The following is a 25,038-nucleotide window of genomic DNA, read 5'->3' on the forward strand; positions in this document are numbered from 1 at the left end:
CATTCATGTTCAAGAGAACATACATGACACAAACAATTGCAAATACTACTTATCTAATTGTTTGCGTTTTCATAATTTTAATAACAAAAAATAACATACATAAAGCTACAGTTGAGTAATAAAGACCATAATTTAAGTAAGAAATACATTTATGATACAAGGAAAATAATGGTCACACCTTCTGTCATTGTGCAGTGTAGCTACTACACGGCAATTAAATACAAAACATGAAAAATGTGTACAGACTCACATTAATATCTAATCTTATTACTCAGTGTGTTCATAGTTGGAGACCATCTGAACTAATTTCCAATGCTTTTATTCACGTTTTGACATCGATGCCATCACAACAACGAATAGCTATTGCAAGTGATCATAACATTTTTCAGGACAGTCCAAACAAAATAATTAACATAATTTGTACTGGTCAAGAGCTCTTGATCTCTTGTTCATATTTAGTAGTGAACAAGTCTAGGGTATTTGGTGACAAAAAAAAAAAAAATCACTGCTAATCAAACACTTGATTTTTGTCCAATCAAATCCTGATGGCTACTTGATATAGGGCTGGATAGACTCAGAGCTCTAGGTTCTGGAGCAGAGAGTGGAGGTTTTTTCCTCAATCTTTTTGCTTCGTTTTGCAATTTTTGACGAATGTAGCCCTTAATCTCAGCATCAGTTTTCCCAGGAAAGAAATACTGGACGGTTTCTGTAAGAAATGATATGAATTAGACCATGACCCAACAAACATGTTGCATAATTTGGTACCCATTTAAATATATTTGGTGCCATACAGAATAATGCTCTTGCCCAGGTGCCCATAAGGTAGCTATATCATTCCTTATAATACAATAATACAAGGGCAACGTTTTTAAACTGCAGAAATAATGGCTTGTACTTTGTAATCTTCTGGTACATCCTGTTGAGAATGGGCAAAACATGCTCCTTGTCAGAATTTAGTCTGCAACACCAAATATGTTGCAACAATTCTAACTTAAGCAGTGTATAAGCTATGGAGCTCAGTGTGTTGAGCCTTACTCAGGATGGCCTGCACCTCTTCAGTAGGCAGGGCAGGTTTGGGTTGACCCCTCTTATTGTACACCACACCAGAGATCGAATGGGAGGCCAAACAGTCTCTCTCGTACAGTCCACGCAACAGATCATTGGTCAACTTCTGAGCAGTAGTGCCAGTATTACACCTCTCCAAAAGCTCAGGTGTAATAAACTAAAAAAAAAAATCACAAAATGTTCTTTTCATTCAAAGCAAAGTATATAACTACCATGTATAATCAAGTTATAGACAGCTGGACAGTGACATGTACAACATGAGGTCGAAACATTAAACCAAGTAAATAACCGATACCTCTGTGAAGAGACCATTCCTGTGGGAGGCCTCATTAGATTTCGGGGTAAGAGTTTCCTGCTTGACCCACTGCCCATTCATAACACCTGAGGCATACGGCATAGCTGGCATCAAAGCATCCACTTCCACAGGCTCAGTCATGGGGCTGGAGGAAACAGGGAGAGATGTCTTCTTATCTCCATTAGGCCACATCTGGGTCCTCTCAATCAGGGTCTCTAGATTTTTAGCCAACTTTCCACATGCTTGCGTGGAAACAAGAACAGCGAATCATTTTCGACATTTTTGGTACGTTAGAGGCTATTTTAAAAAATCAGACCATATTCTGAAATGTTGAAAAATGTAGCTTTAAAACAAGGTCATAAACTTATTCATTCATCAAAAATAAGCAAAACTCTAACTTGCCTGTAAGGCACCGTAGTTGTTCCTTTAAGCTTTCCATTTCCCGCTGCATGCACAGAACCATGGCAATTAGTTCCATCTTTGAATAAGACTGTAAATATTCAGCTTCCTGCTAAAAGAAAAGAAAGAAAAAGAACAGCTCAAAACTATCCAGCATGTCAACTTTCAGGTGTGTACAATGCTGAGCCACAGACCTCTGCAGTGGGATGTCCTTCATCAAAACTGACTGGAAGAGAGCAGTCGAACCCATAACCCTGTCAGGACAAGACAGACACTGAAACTGGGAATCGTTTTCCAAAAAGCATCATAGCCTGTGGATGTGACGTTTGTATGAAAGACCACTAAAAAATGATGCATGTCACTTTAAGGGTGGTTCTTTTCAAACCGCAGTAGAGCATCAAACTGGTTGTAAAGTGTGTAAAGAAAGCTCTTAATCCAGATGTGTGGCTAAGTGATGCCCTCTGTGCCATGCTTTTAGACCTATTGTTCTCCATTAGATAACCGGCATGGCTGCCTGTCCTAGCCTACATCACACACACACACACCACACACACACACACAGCTGCTGCTCTTTCTGCGTTTAAACACCGAACAAAAGAACAACAAAAGTACAAGAGTGAACAATGGATTATTTTTAAAGCACTGCTGTCTTATCAACCAGTCAGGCAGCCAAAGTGGAAAAAATCAGTCGTTTGTCTTAGCCGGCTATAAATTCAAAATAAACACTAGAATTATGAGTAAGAAAAACCCAAACCCTCATGTCCAACTTCTGGAGCCCAGCTGCTGCTGCTGCTGCTGGATTCCCCTCCAGCGGTTCTTTGGCAGCATCCATTTGTTTCCTCCGTTTCTGCGGCGCGTGCTGTCGGACAGGCGGCTCGTGTCAATCTAATTACTCTTTCAATCTGAGACAATATTCCAAGTCACAGCCACAAACAAACAGAACAGGGGCACGAAAAAACACTCAAAGGTTTCCATTAGATATCTTACGTAGAATGCGTCCAGTTTTTGTTCCTCTTTCTCGTCCTGCTCCTCATTTTCGTAGTCCAGAACACGCTTGGCTTTTGTTTTCCTTCTCATTTCTCTGCCATTATTTGATTATTTGCGCTCCCTGAAACTGTGGCCCCCCTCCGCAGAAACGCAGGACGCTCCCTGCACAAAGCCAACCAGCAGCCCTGACGCCGATTTGGACAGATAACCGAGTGTGTAAAGGGGAAACTGTGCGGTGATGCGACTTCACTTCGAGCACTTGACGGATCCATGCATGGCTCTGACCGGAGACATCACACACTCTGCTGCTCTCCTGCTCACTGATCAACAGGGTCTTTACTTTAGGATCTGCTTTTAGCTGGGTTGTGTTTCAGATCTGCCTCCTGTGGTTGTTGATACTTTTTTTTTTTTTTTTAACCAGGGAAGTTTTCACTGGAAAAGTGTCAGTGATCACATTGGCACTGTTGCTTCACAGCAAGACGGTCCTGGGTTCGAGACCAGCGCCTGACAGGGGCCTTTCTGTGTCGAGTTTGCACATGGGATGGCCTTGGGCACACTTGTGAAGCAGTGAACACACACACACAGAGCAGTGGGCAGACATGCTAACAGCGCCCGGGGAGCAGTTGGGAGTTAGGTGCCTCGCTCAAGGGCCCAAGGCTGTCCTGTATTAACCTAACCTTTGGATTGAGCACCCGGAGGAAACCCACGCAGACACGGGGAGAACATGCAAACTCTACACAGAAAAGCCTCTGCCGGCCGAACCTTCTTGCTGTGAGGCAACCGTGCTAACCACTTACACCACCGTGCCACCCTTAAGTGCCCAAGAGTGGCGACGCATACGTATGCAGCGGCTTTGCTCTCCTATGACTAACTAAATTTTGTTGTACATTTGTGCAGTGACAATAAAGTCCATCCATCCATCCATCCATCCATCCATCCATCCATTATCTGTAGCCGCTTATCCTGTTCTACAGGGTCTTTACTTTAGGATCTGCTTTTAGCTGGGTTGTGTTTCAGATCTGCCTCCTGTGGTTGTTGATACTTTTTTTTTTTTTTTTTTAACCAGGGAAGTTTTCACTGGAAAAGTGTCAGTGATCACATTGGCACTGTTGCTTCACAGCAAGACGGTCCTGGGTTCGAGACCAGCGCCTGACAGGGGCCTTTCTGTGTCGAGTTTGCACATGGGATGGCCTTGGGCACACTTGTGAAGCAGTGAACACACACACACAGAGCAGTGGGCAGACATGCTAACAGCGCCCGGGGAGCAGTTGGGAGTTAGGTGCCTCGCTCAAGGGCCCAAGGCTGTCCTGTATTAACCTAACCTTTGGATTGAGCACCCGGAGGAAACCCACGCAGACACGGGGAGAACATGCAAACTCTACACAGAAAAGCCTCTGCCGGCCGAACCTTCTTGCTGTGAGGCAACCGTGCTAACCACTTACACCACCGTGCCACCCTTAAGTGCCCAAGAGTGGCGACGCATACGTATGCAGCGGCTTTGCTCTCCTATGACTAACTAAATTTTGTTGTACATTTGTGCAGTGACAAAGTCCATCCATCCATTATCTGTAGCTGCTTATCCTGTTTTACAGGGTCTTTACTTTAGGATCTGCTTTTAGCTGGGTTGTGTTTCAGATCTGCCTCCTGTGGTTGTTGATACTTTTTTTTTTTTTTTAACCAGGGAAGTTTTCACTGGAAAAGTGTCAGTGATCACATTGGCACTGTTGCTTCACAGCAAGACGGTCCTGGGTTCGAGACCAGCGCCTGACAGGGGCCTTTCTGTGTCGAGTTTGCACATGGGATGGCCTTGGGCACACTTGTGAAGCAGTGAACACACACAGATACCCAGAGCAGTGGGCAGACATGCTAACAGCGCCCGGGGAGCAGTTGGGAGTTAGGTGCCTCGCTCAAGGGCCCAAGGCTGTCCTGTATTAACCTAACCTTTGGATTGAGCACCCGGAGGAAACCCACGCAGACACGGGGAGAACATACAAACTCTACACAGAAAAGCCTCTGCCGGCCGAACCTTCTTGCTGTGAGGCAACCGTGCTAACCACTTACACCACCGTGCCACCCTTAAGTGCCCAAGAGTGGCGATGCATACGTATGCAGCGGCTTTGCTCTCCTATGACTAACTAAATTTTGTTGTACATTTGTGCAGTGACAATAAAGTCCATCCATCCATCCATCCATCCATCCATCCATCCATCCATCCATTATCTGTAGCCGCTTATCCTGTTCTACAGGGTCTTTACTTTAGGATCTGCTTTTAGCTGGGTTGTGTTTCAGATCTGCCTCCTGTGGTTGTTGATACTTTTTTTTTTTTTTTTTTAACCAGGGAAGTTTTCACTGGAAAAGTGTCAGTGATCACATTGGCACTGTTGCTTCACAGCAAGACGGTCCTGGGTTCGAGACCAGCGCCTGACAGGGGCCTTTCTGTGTCGAGTTTGCACATGGGATGGCCTTGGGCACACTTGTGAAGCAGTGAACACACACAGATACCCAGAGCAGTGGGCAGACATGCTAACAGCGCCCGGGGAGCAGTTGGGAGTTAGGTGCCTCGCTCAAGGGCCCAAGGCTGTCCTGTATTAACCTAACCTTTGGATTGAGCACCCGGAGGAAACCCACGCAGACACGGGGAGAACATGCAAACTCTACACAGAAAAGCCTCTGACGGCCGAACCTTCTTGCTGTGAGGCAACTGTGCTAACCACTTACACCACTGTGCCACCCTTAAGTGCCCAAGAGTCGCGACGCACACGTATGCAGCGGCTTTGCTCTCCTATGACGAATTAAATTTCGTTGTACATTTGTGCAGTGACAAGTCCATCCATCCATCCATCCATCCATCCATCCATCCATCCATCCATCCATCCATCCATCCATCCATCCATTATCTGTAGCCGCTTATCCTGTTCTACAGGGTCTTTACTTTAGGATCTGCTTTTAGCTGGGTTGTGTTTCAGATCTGCCTCCTGTGGTTGTTGATACTTTTTTTTTTTTTTTTTTAACCAGGGAAGTTTTCACTGGAAAAGTGTCAGTGATCACATTGGCACTGTTGCTTCACAGCAAGACGGTCCTGGGTTCGAGCCCAGCGCCTGACAGGGGCCTTTTTGTGTCGAGTTTGCACATGGGATGGCCTTGGGCACACTTGTGAAGCAGTGAACACACACACACAGAGCAGTGGGCAGACATGCTAACAGCGCCCGGGGAGCAGTTGGGAGTTAGGTGCCTCGCTCAAGGGCCCAAGGCTGTCCTGTATTAACCTAACCTTTGGATTGAGCACCCGGAGGAAACCCACGCAGACACGGGGAGAACATGCAAACTCTACACAGAAAAGCCTCTGCCGGCCGAACCTTCTTGCTGTGAGGCAACCGTGCTAACCACTTACACCACCGTGCCACCCTTAAGTGCCCAAGAGTGGCGACGCATACGTATGCAGCGGCTTTGCTCTCCTATGACTAACTAAATTTTGTTGTACATTTGTGCAGTGACAATAAAGTCCATCCATCCATCCATCCATCCATCCATCCATCCATCCATCCATCCATCCATTATCTGTAGCCGCTTATCCTGTTCTACAGGGTCTTTACTTTAGGATCTGCTTTTAGCTGGGTTGTGTTTCAGATCTGCCTCCTGTGGTTGTTGATACTTTTTTTTTTTTTAACCAGGGAAGTTTTCACTGGAAAAGTGTCAGTGATCACATTGGCACTGTTGCTTCACAGCAAGACGGTCCTGGGTTCGAGACCAGCGCCTGACAGGGGCCTTTCTGTGTCGAGTTTGCACATGGGATGGCCTTGGGCACACTTGTGAAGCAGTGAACACACACACACAGAGCAGTGGGCAGACATGCTAACAGCGCCCGGGGAGCAGTTGGGAGTTAGGTGCCTCGCTCAAGGGCCCAAGGCTGTCCTGTATTAACCTAACCTTTGGATTGAGCACCCGGAGGAAACCCATGCAGACACGGGGAGAACATGCAAACTCTACACAGAAAAGCCTCTGCCGGCCGAACCTTCTTGCTGTGAGGCAACCGTGCTAACCACTTACACCACCGTGCCACCCTTAAGTGCCCAAGAGTGGCGACGCATACGTATGCAGCGGCTTTGCTCTCCTATGACTAACTAAATTTTGTTGTACATTTGTGCAGTGACAAAGTCCATCCATCCATTATCTGTAGCTGCTTATCCTGTTCTACAGGGTCTTTACTTTAGGATCTGCTTTTAGCTGGGTTGTGTTTCAGATCTGCCTCCTGTGGTTGTTGATACTTTTTTTTTTTTTTTAACCAGGGAAGTTTTCACTGGAAAAGTGTCAGTGATCACATTGGCACTGTTGCTTCACAGCAAGACGGTCCTGGGTTCGAGACCAGCGCCTGACAGGGGCCTTTCTGTGTCGAGTTTGCACATGGGATGGCCTTGGGCACACTTGTGAAGCAGTGAACACACACAGATACCCAGAGCAGTGGGCAGACATGCTAACAGCGCCCGGGGAGCAGTTGGGAGTTAGGTGCCTCGCTCAAGGGCCCAAGGCTGTCCTGTATTAACCTAACCTTTGGATTGAGCACCCGGAGGAAACCCACGCAGACACGGGGAGAACATACAAACTCTACACAGAAAAGCCTCTGCCGGCCGAACCTTCTTGCTGTGAGGCAACCGTGCTAACCACTTACACCACCGTGCCACCCTTAAGTGCCCAAGAGTGGCGATGCATACGTATGCAGCGGCTTTGCTCTCCTATGACTAACTAAATTTTGTTGTACATTTGTGCAGTGACAATAAAGTCCATCCATCCATCCATCCATCCATCCATCCATCCATCCATCCATTATCTGTAGCCGCTTATCCTGTTCTACAGGGTCTTTACTTTAGGATCTGCTTTTAGCTGGGTTGTGTTTCAGATCTGCCTCCTGTGGTTGTTGATACTTTTTTTTTTTTTTTTTTAACCAGGGAAGTTTTCACTGGAAAAGTGTCAGTGATCACATTGGCACTGTTGCTTCACAGCAAGACGGTCCTGGGTTCGAGACCAGCGCCTGACAGGGGCCTTTCTGTGTCGAGTTTGCACATGGGATGGCCTTGGGCACACTTGTGAAGCAGTGAACACACACAGATACCCAGAGCAGTGGGCAGACATGCTAACAGCGCCCGGGGAGCAGTTGGGAGTTAGGTGCCTCGCTCAAGGGCCCAAGGCTGTCCTGTATTAACCTAACCTTTGGATTGAGCACCCGGAGGAAACCCACGCAGACACGGGGAGAACATGCAAACTCTACACAGAAAAGCCTCTGACGGCCGAACCTTCTTGCTGTGAGGCAACTGTGCTAACCACTTACACCACTGTGCCACCCTTAAGTGCCCAAGAGTCGCGACGCACACGTATGCAGCGGCTTTGCTCTCCTATGACGAATTAAATTTCGTTGTACATTTGTGCAGTGACAAGTCCATCCATCCATCCATCCATCCATCCATCCATCCATTATCTGTAGCCGCTTATCCTGTTCTACAGGGTCTTTACTTTAGGATCTGCTTTTAGCTGGGTTGTGTTTCAGATCTGCCTCCTGTGGTTGTTGATACTTTTTTTTTTTTTTTTTTAACCAGGGAAGTTTTCACTGGAAAAGTGTCAGTGATCACATTGGCACTGTTGCTTCACAGCAAGACGGTCCTGGGTTCGAGCCCAGCGCCTGACAGGGGCCTTTTTGTGTCGAGTTTGCACATGGGATGGCCTTGGGCACACTTGTGAAGCAGTGAACACACACACACAGAGCAGTGGGCAGACATGCTAACAGCGCCCGGGGAGCAGTTGGGAGTTAGGTGCCTCGCTCAAGGGCCCAAGGCTGTCCTGTATTAACCTAACCTTTGGATTGAGCACCCGGAGGAAACCCACGCAGACACGGGGAGAACATGCAAACTCTACACAGAAAAGCCTCTGCCGGCCGAACCTTCTTGCTGTGAGGCAACCGTGCTAACCACTTACACCACCGTGCCACCCTTAAGTGCCCAAGAGTGGCGACGCATACGTATGCAGCGGCTTTGCTCTCCTATAACTAACTAAATTTTGTTGTACATTTGTGCAGTGACAATAAAGTCCATCCATCCATCCATTATCTGTAGCCGCTTATCCTGTTCTACAGGGTCGCAGGCGAGCCTATCCCAGCTAACTATGGGTGAGAGGTGGGGTACACCCTGGACAAGTCGACAGGTTATCGCAGGGCTGACACAGAGACAAACAACCATTCATACTCACATTCACACCTACAGTCAATTTAGAGCCACCAGTTAGCCTAACCTGCATGTCTTTGGACTGTGGGGGAAACCGGAGCACACAGACACGGGGAGAACATGCAAACTCCGCACAGAAAGGCCCTTGCCGGCCGAACCTTCTTGCTGTGAGGTAACAGTGCTAACCACTACACCACCGTGCCACCTGACAATAAAGTTATTCTATTCTATTCTATTCTATTCTATTCTATTCTATTCAACTCTACAGTGATACAGTGGGTGTTAATTCAACACTGAGGAATTTGCTGTGTAGGTACTCCAGGACTAAAGTGAGGACCTTGTGCCATTACTCAAAGGTTCATTCACTCACTTACATTCAGGCACAATTTTATCCTGGTCAGGTTCACGGTGGATCTGGAGTCTATCCCCAAAACACTGGGTGTGAGGCAGAAAAACACCCTGAATGGAATACCAGTGCATCTCAGGGTTCAACATTTGTGATAAATAAAAATGTTACTGTCTCAATATCTTTCTCAACACTAGATCATATACCAGTTTATTTAATAATAATAATAATAATAATAATAATAATTATTATAATTATTATTATTATTATTACTATTCCCTAATCTTGTGCCCAGTGTTCCCTGAATAAACGTGGAATCCACCATGACCTTGACCAGGATAAAACAGTTATACATAAATTAATTTGATTTTGATTTGATTTATTTGGCAAAAAAGTGCATGTATATAAAATACATAAAAAACATTACACTGCCAAGGATAACACAAAAAAAAATCAATAAACTTATTTCCATTGTGGTCCTCTTATTGAATCTATCCATCCATTATCCATAACCACTTATCCTGTGCAGGGTTGCAGGCAAGCTGGAGCCTCTTCCAGCTGACGATGGGTGAGAGGCAGGGTACACCCTGGACAAGTCACCAGGTCATCACAGGGCTGACACATAGAGACAAACAACCATTCACACTCACACCTACAGTGGTGCTTGAAAGTTTGTGAACCCTTTAGAATTTTCTATATTTCTGCATAAATATGACCTAAAACATCATCAGATTTTCACACAAGTCCTAAAAGTAGATAAAGAGAACCCAGTTAAACAAATGAGACAAAAATATTATACTTGGTCATTTATTTATTGAGGAAAATGATTCAATTTGTGAGAGGCAAAAGTATGTGAACCTCTAGGATTAGCAGTTAATTTGAAGGTGAAATTAGAGTCAGGAGTTTTCAAAAAATGGGATGACAATCAGGTGTGAGTGGGCACCATGTTTTATTTAAAGAACAAGGACCTATCAAAGTCTAATCTTCACAACACATGTTTGTGGAAGTGTATCATGGCATGAACAAAGGAGATTTCTGAGGACCTTAGAAAAAGTGTTGTTGATGCTCATCAGGCTGGAAAAGGTTACAAAAACATCTCTAAAGAGTTTGGACTCCACCAATCCACAGTCAGACAGATTGTATACAAATGAGGGAAATTCAAGGCCACTGTTATGCTCCCCAGGAGTGGTAGACCAACAAAGATCACTCCAAGAGCAAGGCGTGTAATAGTCGGCGAGGTCACAAAGGACCCCAGGGTAACTTCTAAGCAACTGAAGGCCTCTCTCACATTGGCTAATGTTAATGTTCATGAGTCCACCATCAGGAGAACACTGAACAACAGTGGTGTGCATGGCAGGGTTGCAAGGAGAAAGCCACTGCTCTCCAAAAAGAACATTGCTTCTCGTCTGCAGTTTGCAAAAGATCACGTGGACAAGCCAGAAGGCTATTGGAAAAATGTTTTGTGGATGGATGAGCCCAGAATAGAACTTTTTGGTTTAAATGAGAAGCATTATGTTTGGAGAAAGGAAAACACTGCATTCCAGCATAAGAACCTTATCCTATCTGTGAAACATGGTGGTGGTAGTATCATGGTTTGGGCCTGTTTTGCTGCATCTGGGCCAGGATGGCTTGCCATCGTTGAACTGAATCTCAAGAGAAGGTGGGTCATGCAGCAAGACAACGACCTTAAGCACACAAGTCGTTCTACCAAAGAATGGTTAAAGAAGAATAAAGTTAATGTTTTGGAATGGCCAAGTCAAAGTCCTGACCTTAATCCAATTGAAATGTTGTGGAAGGACCTGAAGCGAGCAGTTCATGTGAGGAAACCCACCAACATCCCAGAGTCGAAGCTGTTCTGTACGGAGGAATGGTCTAAAATTCCTCCAAGCCGGTGTGCAGGACTGATCAACAGTTACCGGAAAAGTTTAGTTGCAATTATTGCTGCACAAGGGGGTCACACCAGATACTGAAAGCAAAGGTTCACATACTTTTGCCACTCACAGATTTGTAATATTGGATCATTTTCCTCAATAAATAAATGACCAAGCATAATATTTTTGTCTCATTTGTTTAACTGGGTTCCCTCTTTATCTACTTTTAGGACTTGTGTGAAAACCTGATAATGTTTTAGGTCATATTTATGCAGAAATATAGAAAATTCTAAAGGGTTCACAAACTTTCAAGCACCACTGTACAGTCACAACTACCAATTAGCCTAACTTGCATATCTTTGAAGTCATGAAGCAGCAAGCACAGAGCTGATGGACGCCCAGGAAGAGATGATGCTGTCATTTAACATTCCACTGCGTTACTTTAATTTCTAGTTTCTTGTTTCTTTTCAACTGTATATCAAATTTTAGTATTGGACTGTGGGAGAGTTCATGCAAACTCCACACAGAAAGGCCCTCGCCAGCCACAGGGCTCAAACCCAGGACCTTCTTGCTGTGAGGCGACAGCGCTAACCAGTACACCACCATGCTGCTTTCCTCTTATCTCATCTCATCTCATTATCTCTAGCTGCTTTATCCTGTTCTACAGGGTCGCAGGAGCCTATCCCAGCTGACTACAGGCGAAAGGCGGGGTACACCCTAGACAAGTCGCCAGGTCATCACAGGGCTGACACATAGACACAGACAACCATTCACACCTACGGTCAATTTAGAGTCACCAGTTAACCTAACCTGCATGTCTTTGGACTGTGGGGGAAACCGGGGCACCCGGAGGAAACCCACGCGGACATGGGGAGAACATGCAAACTCCACACAGAAAGGCCCTCACTGGCCACGGGGCTCGAACCCGGACCTTCTTGCTGTGAGGCTACAGCGCTAACCACCACACCACCGTGCTGCCTTCCTCTTACTGAATGAATTACTTCATTTTGGTATCTCTGCAATTAAGTATCTTCTCGCTTCCAGATCAAAACTCATTTTATTTTTTATTTTTGCCCATATTGTTTTCCTTATAAGAGGTGCCAAGATGTGCACTAATCCATTCTAAGTGCACGAATCAATAAAAATGTGTCTCTGAAAGAAATAAGAACAACCAAAAGCATTCAAGAGTGATTTTCCAATCTTGCATTTAACAGATGCTCCTCGAACAGCAAGTAAAAGTGTGATAACCTGAGGCATGCCTGTTATTTTTGGTGCAGCAGATCTTTCACTGGTTCCTACTGTATGATGGCCCAAATTTCTGCAAAACTGTAAAACTATTCTTAAATGTCAGTTAAATAATAATCAGTCATTTTTCCTGTCCAGTTTACCTTCTAAAATATGAAAATATCACAGTTTGCAATGGCTATTTGTTGTATAACTCTTCCAATCACTGCTTTATTTATGTTGTAGGTATTGTGCTGTTTTTGTTCTGCATCTCATTTTTGCACAACTGGGTATCTGTGCCACCTGGTGGTAAATATTATAGGAGTACTTAATACATAATTCATATCAATACAATATGATTACGATACTATTGTGACATTAAGAAGATATGAAAATTCATCCTAAATAGATTAGCATGCATTTCCAGGCTTTATGTAACAAAAAAAAAAAAAAAAAATAGCAATGCGAGTACTGCGGTTAAAGATCTGCACTTGTGAACTGGAAGCTTTTGTGTTCAATTGCCAAAGCACTTAACCCCTAACTAATCCAGGGGTGCCCAAGAGGCTGAGGCTCTGAGCCCATACTTCCTTTCATGTTCAAGGGGTGCTGGCATAAATATAAACACTATACAGGTCTTACTACTACTCTAACATCAGTCAAAATATCAAGTCGGCTGTAAACAGTAGGCAACCTTTTGATATATTGTTCAGTGAACTGACTTATATACTATCTAATGCTCATTGCCTAAGAATTAGAGGATTTTATTTATTTATTTATTTATTTATTTATTTATTAAAACAAGAATATTGAGATTCCTGCACAGGATGCAAAAAAGGGGATGCAAACTCTGCTCTGTATGTAGCTGTTGTTTTGTTGTTGAAGTACTCATTAATATTAAATGAATTTATGTTGTCATTATGGAGGACTATTTCACAAAAATAAACAAACAAATAAATGCATTGTGTAATATGACAATAAATGAATCATTACAAAATGAAATGTAACCATAAATAATTAAATCTTGTGCAAAAATCTTTATGTACATGTACTAACTTTTGAGTTCAGATTTCAAACACAGATGCCTTCAATAATAAGACTTTTTTTTCTCCTCCAGGTTTCTGTATAATGATAGGAATTATGACTCTATTCAAAGAATTGGTTGATAAATGGCATAATCTAAAGAGTGTCTCTTTCCTACCTAAGCAACTCTTTCTCCAGTAACATTGCCAGTTTCACAGTCAGTCAATAGTCCAAAAAATTAGTTAACCATTCAGCCATTGCCATGGCTCCCCTGCAGGTGTATATATATATATATATATATATATATATCATATCATCTCATCTCATTATCTCTAGCCGCTTTATCCTTCTACAGGGTCGCAGGCAAGCTGGAGCCTATCCCAGCTGACTACGGGCGAAAGGCGGGGTACACCCTGGACAAGTCGCCAGGTCATCACAGGGCTGACATATAGACACAGACAACCATTCACACTCACATTCACACCTACAGTCAATTTAGAGTCACCAGTTAACCTAACCTGCATGTCTTTGGACTGTGGGGGAAACCGGAGCACCCGGAGGAAACCCACGCGGACACGGGGAGAACATGCAAACTCCACACAGAAAGGCCCTCGCCGGCCACGGGGCTCGAACCCAGGACCTTCTTGCTGTGAGGTGACAGCGCTAACCACTACACCACCGTGCCGCCCGATATATATATATATATATATATCTCATCTCATCTCATTATCTCTAGCCGCTTTATCCTGTTCTACAGGGTCGCAGGCAAGCTGGAGCCTATCCCAGCTGACTACGGGCGAAAGGCGGGGTACACCCTGGACAAGTCGCCAGGTCATCACAGGGCTGACACATAGACACAGACAACCATTCACACTCACATTCACACCTACGGTCAATTTAGAGTCACCAGTTAACCTAACCTGCGTGTCTTTGGACTGTGGGGGAAACCGGAACACCCGGAGGAAACCCACGCGGACATGGGGAGAACATGCAAACTCCACACAGAAAGGCCCTCGCCGGCCACGGGGCTCGAACCCAGGACCTTCTTGCTGTGAGGTGACACCGCTAACCACTACACCACCGTGCCGCCCCATATACATATATATAAAGTTCCTAAAACTACAGGCTTTCCTAAACTTAACTACAATTTGTTTCTCTTTTAGATGTATCTCAGAATAAAGTGCTACAAGTCTGTTTACATCCAAAAGTAAAAAGGGAGAAAATCCCATTTAAAGATTCTATTCAGGTTCCACTGAACGATACGAACACATTACTTATTAGGAACAATACTTACTGATTATTATTATCATCCATCCATCCATCCATCCATTATCTGTAGCTGCTTATGCTGTTCTACAGGGTCACAGGCAAGCTGGAGCCTATCCCAGCTGACTATGGGTGAGAGGCGGGGTACACCCTGGACAAGTCGCCAGGTTATTGCAGGACTGACACACAGAGACAAACAACCATTCACACTCACAGTCAATTTAGAGCCACCAATTAGCCTAACCTGCATGTCTTTGGACTGTGGAGGAAACCGGAGCACCCGGAGGAAACACACACAGACACGGGGAGAACATGCAAACTCCGCACAGAACAGCCCTCGCCAGCCACTGGGCTCAAACCCAGGACCTTCTTCCTGTGAGGCGACAATGCTACCCACCTACACCACCGTGCCGCCAGTGATTATTATTATTATTTTTGTTGTTGTTGTTTTGTTTTGCTCTTATGTCATTGATCTTAATGTGGTAGCCTAAAGAGGCTCATTCCTGAATAGTCTTTTCCCTACAGAATTTTAATTTTAAAAACTGGTCCTGTACATGAGGAAACTATCAACCCCCTATCTCAAATTTATGACTCAAAAATCTGACATATTATATTCAAATTACAACATGTTGTTGTGGGCGGCACGGTGGTGTAGTGGTTAGCATGGTCGCTTCACAGCAAGAAGGTTCTGGGTTCGAGCCCAGTGGCTGACGAGGGCCTTTCTGTGTGGAGTTTGCATGTTCTCACCGTGTCTGCGTGGGTTTTCTCTGGGTGCTCCGGTTTCCCCCACAATCCAAAGACATGCAGTTAGGTTGACGTGGGGCAGCCTTGGGCTGAGGTGCCCTTGAGTAAGGTACCTGACCCCTGACTGCTCCCCGGGTGCTCTGGTGTGGCTGCCCACTGCTCTGGCTGTGTGTGCGTGTGTTCACTGCTTCAGATGGGTTAAATGCAGAGGATGAATTTCACTGTGCTTGAAGTGTGCATGTGACAAATAAAGGTTTCTTCTTCTTCTACATTGTCTAAAAATACTGACTTCTTGTTTAAACTTATGTCAAACTTTTGACTTATTTTGTTGAAATAGTGACTTATTTCAAAATGACTGACATTCAATATCCTGAATTAATTTTGAGTTATGCGAACACTTTCACCTTGGATGGCACAGTGGTGTAGTGGTTAGCACTGTTGCTTCACAGCAAGAAGGTTCTGGGTTTGAGCCCAGTGGCCGGTGAGGGCCTTTCTGTGTGGAGTTTGCATGTTCTCCCCGTGTCTGCGTGGGTTTCCTCTGTGTGCTCCAGTTTCCCCCACAGTCCAAAGACATGCAGGTTAGGTTAACATGGGGCAGCCTTGGCTGAAGTGCAAACAAGGCACCTAACCCCCAACTGCTCCCTGGGTGCTGTTGCATAGCTGCCCACTGCTCTGGGTATCTGTGTGTGCGCTCATTGCTCACTTGTGTGTGTGCATGTGTGTGTTCACTGCTTCAGATGGGTTAAATGCAGAAGATGAATTTGAGTATGCATGTGACAAATAAAGGCTTCTTCTTCTATCACAAAATATTAACTTTTTTCCTCAAAATGTTGTCTTATTATATTAACATTACCTATTTTTTGCAGCTATTACTGTAGAATTATGTTGAATTAAGTCCTCTTGTTTACTTTTTATACCAATATAATTATTTATTATGCTGAATGTTTACATCTTCCTAACTGCCAAATCATTTTTAAAAGAAACATTTGTGATGTATTTATAGGGGCCTTTCATATGACATCATCGTAACTACGGATTTGTTTATGTGGCCATGTTGCCGGGCACGCTTTGTGTTTGACAACGACTAGCACAAGTGTACATAAGTGACTGTAAGCCCAATTCGGTAAACATCTACAGATAAACTTGTAGAAGTTACATCGAAAAGAACAATGCCAGAGACTTGTAGTGCTTTTGGATGTAATAAAAGACGTGGAGATAAGCCTGATTTAACTTTTTGCCACTTCCCGGCAAACCCAGAACGACTAGAAAAATGGCAAGCTTTAGTTAAACAGAAACACTGGATGATAACAAACTATTCACGTGTGTGTGGAGAATGTTTTATATCAGGTTAGTGTGAAAGCTCTGTGCAAAGCTAAACTGTATATCTGGGTGTGGGCTTTGGACACTATATATTTTATTTGACCTAATGCTTGGTGAGACTCGCAGCATGTTTATGTCCTGATAATGTAGACAAGGCTAAACACCATAAAATATGCTAGATCTAGGCCCTGGCTTGTTTATTACTATTAGAAGTCCACATTTGAGCTTACCTTTGTCATAATAATTTATTTTTCCTTGTCAGGAATTTCCCATGACATTACGGCATGCCCCCTCCTAGAACTGCCACCTTATTGTGGTGGAGGGGTTTGTGTGCTTGAATGATCCTAGGAGCTATGTTGTCGGGGGCATTATGCCCCTGTTAGGGTTTCCCAAGGCAGACAGGTCCTAGGTGACAGGCCAGACCAAGAGCAGTTCACCAAAAACCCCCTATGGAGAAAAAATCCAGGACCGTGACATCGCCCGGTAGGACGCAGCCGGGGCCCCACCCTGGAGCCAGGCCCAGGGTTGGGGCTCGTATGCGAGTGCTTGGTGGCCGGGCCTTTGCCCATGGGGCCCGGCCGGGCTCAGCCCGAAGAGGTGACGTGGGCCTGACCTCCTGTGGGTTCACCACCCACAGAGGTAGCAGTAGGGGTTTGGTGCAGTGTGGATTGGGTGGCAGTCGAAGGCAGGGGCCTCAACGACCTGATCCCCGGACACAGCGGCTGGCTGTTGGGACATGGAATGTCACTTCGCTGGGGGGGAAAGAGCCTGAGCTTGTGTGGGAGGTTGAGAGGTACCGGCTAGAGATAGTCGGGCTCACCTCCACGCACAGCTTGGGCTCCGGAACCCAGCTCCTCAAGAGGGGCTGGACTTTCCACTTCTCTGGAGTCGCCCGTGGTGAGCGGCGGCGGGCTGGTGTGGGCTTGCTTATAGCTCCCCAGCTCAGCCGCCATGTGTTGGAGTTTACCCCAGTGAACGAGAGGGTCGCCTCTCTGCACCTTCGGATTGGGGAGAGGGCTCTTGCTGTTGTTTGTGCCTACGGGCCAAATAGCAGTATAGAGTATCCGGCCTTCTTGGAGTCCCTGGGAGAGGTACTGAGGGGTGCTCAGACTGGGGACTCCATTGTGCTACTGGGGGACTTCAATGCTCACGTGGGCGACGACAGTGACACCTGGAGGGGCGTGGTTGGGAGGAACGGCCTCCCCGATCTGAACCCGAGTGGTGTTTTGTTATTGGACTTCTGTGCTAGTCATGGTTTGTCCATAACGAACACCATGTTCGAGCATAGGGGTGTCCATAAGTGCACGTGGCACCAGGACACCTTAGGTCGGAGGTCGATGATCGACTTTGTAGTCGTTTCATCTGATCTCCGGCCCTATGTCTTGGACACTCGGGTGAAGAGAGGGGTTGAGCTGTCAACTGATCACCACCTGGTGGTGAGTTGGATCTGCTGGCGGAGGAGGAAGCTGGACAGACCTGGCAGGCCCAAACGTATGGTGAGGGTCTGCTGGGAACGTCTGGCTGAGCACTCTGTTGGGGAGGTCTTTAACTCCCACCTCTGGGAGAGCTTTTCCCAGCTTCCGAGGGAGGCAGGGGACATTGAGTCTGAGTGGACCATGTTCTCTACCTCCATTGTGGACGCAGCTGTTCGGAGCTGTGGCCGCAAGGTCTCCGGTGCCTGTCGTGGCGGCAATCCCCGAACCCGGTGGTGGACACCGGAAGTAAGGGATGCCGTCAAGCTGAAGAAGGAGTCCTATCGGGCCATGTTGACCTCCGGGACTCCTGAGGCAGCCGACGGGTATCGGCAGGCCAAGCGTGCTGCAGCTCGGGCAGTTGTGGAGGCAAAAACTCCGAACTGGGAGGAGTTCGGGGAGGCCATGGAGAAGGACTATCGGTCGGCCTCGAAGAAATTCTGGCAAACCGTCTGGCGCCTCAGGAGGGGGAAGCAGTACTCTGCCAACACTGTTTACAGTGCAGGTGGGGAGCTGTTGACCTCGACTGGGGACATTGTCGGGCGGTGGAAGGAATACTTTGAGGATCTCCTCAATCCCACCGTCATGTCTTCCACTGAGGAGACTGAGGCTGATGACTCAGAGGTGGACTCGTCCATTACCCAAGCCGAAGTCACTGAGGTGGTTTGCAAGCTCCTCGGTGACAAGGCACCGGGGGTGGATGAGATCCGCCCTGAGTATCTCAAGTCTCTGGATGTTGTGGGGCTGTCTTGGTTGACACGCCTCTGCAACATCGCGTGGCGGTCGGGGACAGTGCCTCTGGAGTGGCAGACTGGGGTGGTGGTCCCTCTTTTTAAGAAAGGGGACCGGAGAGTGTGCTCCAATTATAGGGGAATCACACTTCTCAGCCTCCCAGGGAAAGTTTACTCCAGGGTACTGGAGAGGAGAATTCGACCAATAGTCGAACCTCAGATCCAGGAGGAACAATGCGGTTTTCGTCCTGGTCGCGGAACACTGGACCAGCTCTATACCCTTCATAGGGTGCTCGAGGGTTCATGGGAGTTTGCCCAACCAGTCCACATGTGCTTTGTGGATCTGGAGAAGGCATTCGACCGTGTCCCCCGTGGTATTCTGTGGGGGGTGCTTCGGGAGTATGGGGTTCGGGGCTCTTTGCTAAGGGCTGTCCGGTCCCTGTACGAACGGAGCAGGAGTCTGGTTCGCATTGCCGGCAGGAAGTCAGACCTGTTCCCAGTGCATGTTGGACTCCGGCAGGGCTGCCCTTTGTCACCGGTTCTGTTCATAATTTTTATGGACAGAATTTCTAGGCGCAGCCAGGGGCCGGAAGGAATCCTGTTTGGGAACCACAGGATTTCATCTCTGCTTTTTGCGGATGATGTTGTCCTGTTGGCTTCTTCAAACCAGGACCTTCAGCATGCACTGGGGCGGTTTGCAGTCGAGTGTGAAGCGGCTGGGATGAGAATCAGCACCTCCAAGTCCGAGGCCATGGTTCTCGACCAGAAAAGGGTGGCTTGCCCTCTCCAGGTTGGTGGAGAAGTCCTGCCTCAAGTGGAGGAGTTTAAGTATCTTGGGATCTTGTTCACGAGTGAGGGAAGGATGGAGCGTGAGATCGACAGGCGGATCGGTGCAGCCTCCGCAGTGATGCGGTCACTTTACCGGTCCGTCGTGGTGAAGAAGGAGCTGAGCCAAAAGGCGAAGCTCTCAATTTACCGGTCGATCTACGTTCCGACTCTCACCTATGGTCATGAGCTTTGGGTAATGACAGAAAGAACAAGATCGCGGATACAAGCGGCTGAAATGAGTTTCCTTCGCAGGGTGGCTGGGCGCTCCCTTAGAGATAGGGTGAGAAGCACAGTCACTCGGGAGGAGCTCGGAGTAGAGCCACTGCTCCTCCACATCGAGAGGAACCAGCTGAGGTGGCTCGGGCATCTTTTTCGGATGCCTCCTGGACGCCTCCCTGGGGAGGTGTTCCAGGCATGTCCCCCCGGGAGGAGGCCCCGGGGAAGACCCAGGACACACTGGAGGGACTATGTCTCTCGGCTGGCCTGGGAACGCCTCGGTGTTCTTCCCGAGGAGCTGGCCGAGGTGTCTGGGGAAAGGGAAGTTTGGGCTTCCATGCTTAGACTGCTGCCTCCGCGACCCGGTCCCGGATAAGCGGAAGAAGACGAGACGAGACGAGACAAGATTACAGCATGCACGAAACCTGCCTTGAAATATTGGTAGGCATCTGTACTTTTGTAAGCCTTTAGCATCTCCAGTGTATTTAGAAATCCTAAATACTAAATAGTTCAGGATGTCGTAGTGTCCTAAATCCGGTAGCCAGTTTGCCGTACATTTTTCAAGTAGAATAAATACATTTGTGGGTAAATTAAGAAGAAGCCTTTATTTTTGTCACATGTACGCTCAAGCACAGCGAAATTCTTCCTCTGTATTTAACCCATCTGAAGCAGTGAACACACGTGTGTACGCACACACACACGCACGCACGCACACACACACACACACACACACACACACACACACACAGAAAAGTGTGCAGTATAAATAATAAATAAATACATTTATGGGTAAATTATATGGATCTGTGATGCCTGCATGTTTCAGCTTTTGGATGTAACACGAGCTGCTGGAATAAAATTAATTTTAATCACTTCAGAGAGATTATACTGACTGCAGTCATCTCGATTTTCATTATTAACTGTTGTGGCTCTGTTTCTTTGTTTGCCTGGTGTAGGTATCATGCCGCCATTTTGTCTCTAAGAACTACAACGCCCAGTCCTCTTCCGCGTGACCTACGTCACACGTGGGCGGGATCATCTACGTCAGTCCGCCATGTGCACATAAGTCCAGGCGGAAGCTCCGCTCTTTGTCTCTCGCATCCGGATTCCAAGGAATCTAGACGTATAAAGAGATGCTCTCAAACCCAAAAACACCTCTTTCTTGCAAGATCCATCATTCAGCGCGATTTCTTACCCTTGGCCAAGGTAAACTCTAGAGTCGCGCGATCTTTAAACTCAACCTGAGTTACAACCGGTTTATTCGTATTAGAAGTGACGTCACGACTGCAGCCCAGGCAGTTAAAAGTTAAGAAGCGATTGAATCCTTTTTAACTCAAAAGCGCTGTGCATCTTATTCTGATCAGAGACTTTTCCCTCACAAATGCTGAAGTTCGGACCAAGAATCCTCTGCTTTCCACGGGAACCACCCAAGTGCTCCGCTGGACCAGAAAGTTCTCTACGCCTCCATCACGAGCGGCTCACGTGCTCCAACGGCGAGGCCCGAAACTACAACGGCGAATATTTCTTCATATCTTGCTAAAGGCAGGATTAAGTAAGATTTTGGCATTTGGGCATAATTAAGATAGTCTTAGGAAGTTGCTTTATTGAAATAGTGTGAATTTAAACCCAGGTTTATTCATTACACTATTAGACACGCAGCGTGTCGAATTGAATTGTTCTTTTTGTTTTAATCTCAATTGTTTTAATAGACAGGCTGTGCATGCTTCTCTCTCTCTTATTCTTACTAACATTTTAATTTATTCAGTATGGTTATGAGCTAGTGGGTTAGCTACAGCTTCCCTTTGTCTGCTTAGCAACACAAAGCTAATCAAGGCCTACCATGTGCTCAGCAGGCCATCAGGCCTGATAAACCACACCTCAGCTAGAAATCCACAAGCTAGCTTTTTGTTCAGGCCACGTGGCCACTCACAAACACACCCTAGCAACACAAGGCTAATCTAGGCCTCCACCACGTGTAGTTAGCTACACGAGGCTAAACACATGGTCAAGTCCTTCCCACACACACACACACACACACAAGCACCCATTAGCAACAGAGCTAATCCTTTGTTCTATTTAGATAACATTCCTTTGCTTTAGCTAGCAACAAGCTAGGCCATACACACATACACACACCATATCATATTTGTATATATTGATTATCCATTTTTATCTTTGTTATAATAAATCCATTTATTATCAAAGCTGTGCGTATTCATCTTGTTGGTGAACAATATCTGAAGTCCCCAATCTCTCAAAGAATTCAAAAAGGTGCATATAAGTTATGTAATATGGTAAGTGATCGTAATAATTTGGAAATATACCATAATTTAGCTGTTTGGTAATTCATTATTAGGCACCAGGATTAATGGTATGATTCACTAAATGATTCATTGAACGATTCACTAAATGATTCACTGAATGATTCACTTCAAATGAGACTGATTCTATGGTATGATTCAATTCAAATGAGTCAAAGTAAATGATTCAATGGGATTGATTCATTTTAATTATTGACCTTCAAATGTAATGAGACTGATTTAATGAGATTGATCACTTAATTTCAATAATTAACTGATTGCACCCACAGTAAATTGGTGCCCCGTGTGAGGAGATTGGTTTGTTGACTTCTTGAATATTGTTGCAACAACAAATAAACTATCAGTTTAATTCAATATCCCCAGGTGTGTTAAAACGGTTAACAGTAGCGTGATAACCATATCACAAATACTCATAACCTATTCAACTTAGGATAAGAGAGCATTTCCAAACTAATAAACCTTAATTAATTACATAGTTAATGTTAATTTATAATGATTAATTAATAATTAACTCATTGATTAATTATCTAGTATCCAGCCTAAGTAAAATGGCATCCCCTCGTGTCTCAAAAATTGAAGACAACGTTCAAGACGTGTCTCTCCTTGAGGTCATTGCAGATCTCATTCACTGCTCTGCCTCCGGAAAGGCAAACATTAAGAGCATGATTGAGAGTGAATGCCAAAACAACTTAGATAACTCAAACAAACATATGAGAGATCCAAAAAGAACAACTTTTAGTGTCCAAGCGGCACTAGGTAAGCTATTCCTATCATACTTCCAAGATGCTGATTCAGAAATCAGACGCCTCCGCAGAGAGGCTGAAAGGCTGACCACCGGCAACGCTGAGCTGACACCCGATAATAATGATTTACATAGGGAGCGTGAGCTCTTGAAGACCTCCCTTGATGATTGCACCGAACGGCTAGAGAAAGCCGAAATGGTTGCTAAGAGGGCTGCCCAGGAGCAGACCCCCCAAGAGCAGCGCGAAGGGCGTGAAAGACCCCCAATAATGCGCCAAAGCTCAGAGCGGGAAGAGGCGTCCGAACCGGACACCGTAAATGATCTGGTCGAGGACCAGACCCCCCGCCAAACTCCATCAACTCGCTACTCGACTCCGTCGTTTAGCCAAGATAGAGCCATCCTGCGCTCATCCGGAGCCCAGGACCCTAGCACACCCAGGTCAGTGTGCTACAGTACCCCTGATCAATCTTCAGATGAATCAGGCTATGAATCTAGTGCGAAACGAGAACAACACCAGAGTAGCTTAGATAGTGAGTGCTCAGAAGAGCCAAGAAGGTCGCACAAGGACGTGCACCAAACCCTTCACTTATGGCAAATTGACTTACTTGCCAAAGATGTCGAACAATTCAATCCCAACAATCAAAGAACTAATGTAAATGACTATTTACGAGAAATTGATCGATGCCTGATGGACCTGCCGAATGCCACAACACGTGAAAAACTTAAACTAATCTGGAAGACCTCCAGTAGTAGCGTTCATGCCTTTTTAGAGACACTACCCCCAAAACATTCGCGATAGTTATTCGAAACTTTGCAATTACATGAGGGAAGAATATGCGCCATACACGGACGAAACCTCCGCGACATTGTGTGCATTACAAATCAAACAAAAACGGTCTGAGGTGCCTCGTGAATATTATAGACGGCTATGTACTGCCTATTTCCAAGGTAGTAACGCACCAGGCTTGGAAGAAGATAGAGGTTTCAAATCTCTCTTCTTACATAATCTCCACCCAAGCGTGCGGACTCAAGTCGCACTGACGTGTCGACAAGCTCACTATTCGATGAGGGAAACTAGGCGACTAGCCCAAATGACCTGGGAGACCATTGTCAAAACCGCAAACTGAAATGATGATGAACCCAGAGTCCTTAGGCTCCAGGATGCAAATGGGCCCCCGCTAACCTTAGAAGGAGGCGAAGCTCCAAAAGGGGGACCCCCCTGGAGAAATCCCGGTCCGAACCGCCCCTTGCCGAACCATCACCAGGGTGAGTGGAAAAATCGACAAGGTAAGGCCAGGAGGGACCGAGGGCGAGTCCACAGTGACTATGGCAATCGCCCATCACATGAAAAGGGTCGTAGGGAACAAAACGGTTGGCAGCAAAACCGTCATCCCCGCTCTGACCAGAAACGGCAGAAGCGTTCCGACCGTAGCTCTAAACGTAAGGGTAGAGACAACCAACACAGTGACTCAGACCAACCTGGTGAGTTCCCCTCAGAGCTGGACTCTTTAAAAGCCCAGTTGGCTGAGATTAAAGAACTGTTACAGGAGAGGTCAGACCCCTCAACAGATAAAACAAAAGAGCCCAAGAAAAATGACAAAAAGCTATTCGCTGGCATGACTAGGCCAGGAACCACGGGTATATCTCGTGAAAGGGGGAGGAGATCCCTCTGAAACAGCAGGCGAGGGTCAGGATGTAGGGCCCCCCCTGGTGGCGAAGGCAAACACACAAAACGCACCTCTCATGTGCGCTAAAGTCTTCACCACCATCTCTCAGACACACGGCTCTCACAAGGCGACCCAATCCCAACCAAGCTCTGCGACATAAACTTAGTCAACTTCACACAAAACAAAACCGTTCCCCATCGCATATCGCATTAGGACATCTAGGCCTAATCAAACGCTTTCATATCGATTTCCATGATAATCGAATCAAACCTTGTTGAACAGTCCTCACTCCAAAAGGGGGTGGACGACAGCTAG

The 25,038-nt window shown here is 46.1% G+C and overlaps 1 protein-coding gene across 1 annotated transcript; it reads right to left on the reverse strand.

Annotated features, from left to right (window-relative positions):
• Window positions 1-174: 174 nt before the first annotated feature.
• On the reverse strand, window positions 175-1,593 carry si:ch211-194k22.8 (uncharacterized). The gene is made up of 3 exons (XM_060938990.1): window positions 1,361-1,593; window positions 1,036-1,222; window positions 175-706 (listed from the first exon to the last, which is right to left on the reverse strand). The coding sequence occupies exons 1-3, from the start codon at window positions 1,550-1,552 to the stop codon at window positions 513-515; spliced, it is 573 nt and encodes a 190-aa protein (XP_060794973.1). The 5' UTR covers window positions 1,553-1,593; the 3' UTR covers window positions 175-512.
• Window positions 1,594-25,038: the final 23,445 nt, after the last annotated feature.

This window comes from Neoarius graeffei, chromosome 14, assembly GCF_027579695.1.
Source record: "Neoarius graeffei isolate fNeoGra1 chromosome 14, fNeoGra1.pri, whole genome shotgun sequence".
Lineage (NCBI taxonomy): Eukaryota > Metazoa > Chordata > Actinopteri > Siluriformes > Ariidae > Neoarius > Neoarius graeffei.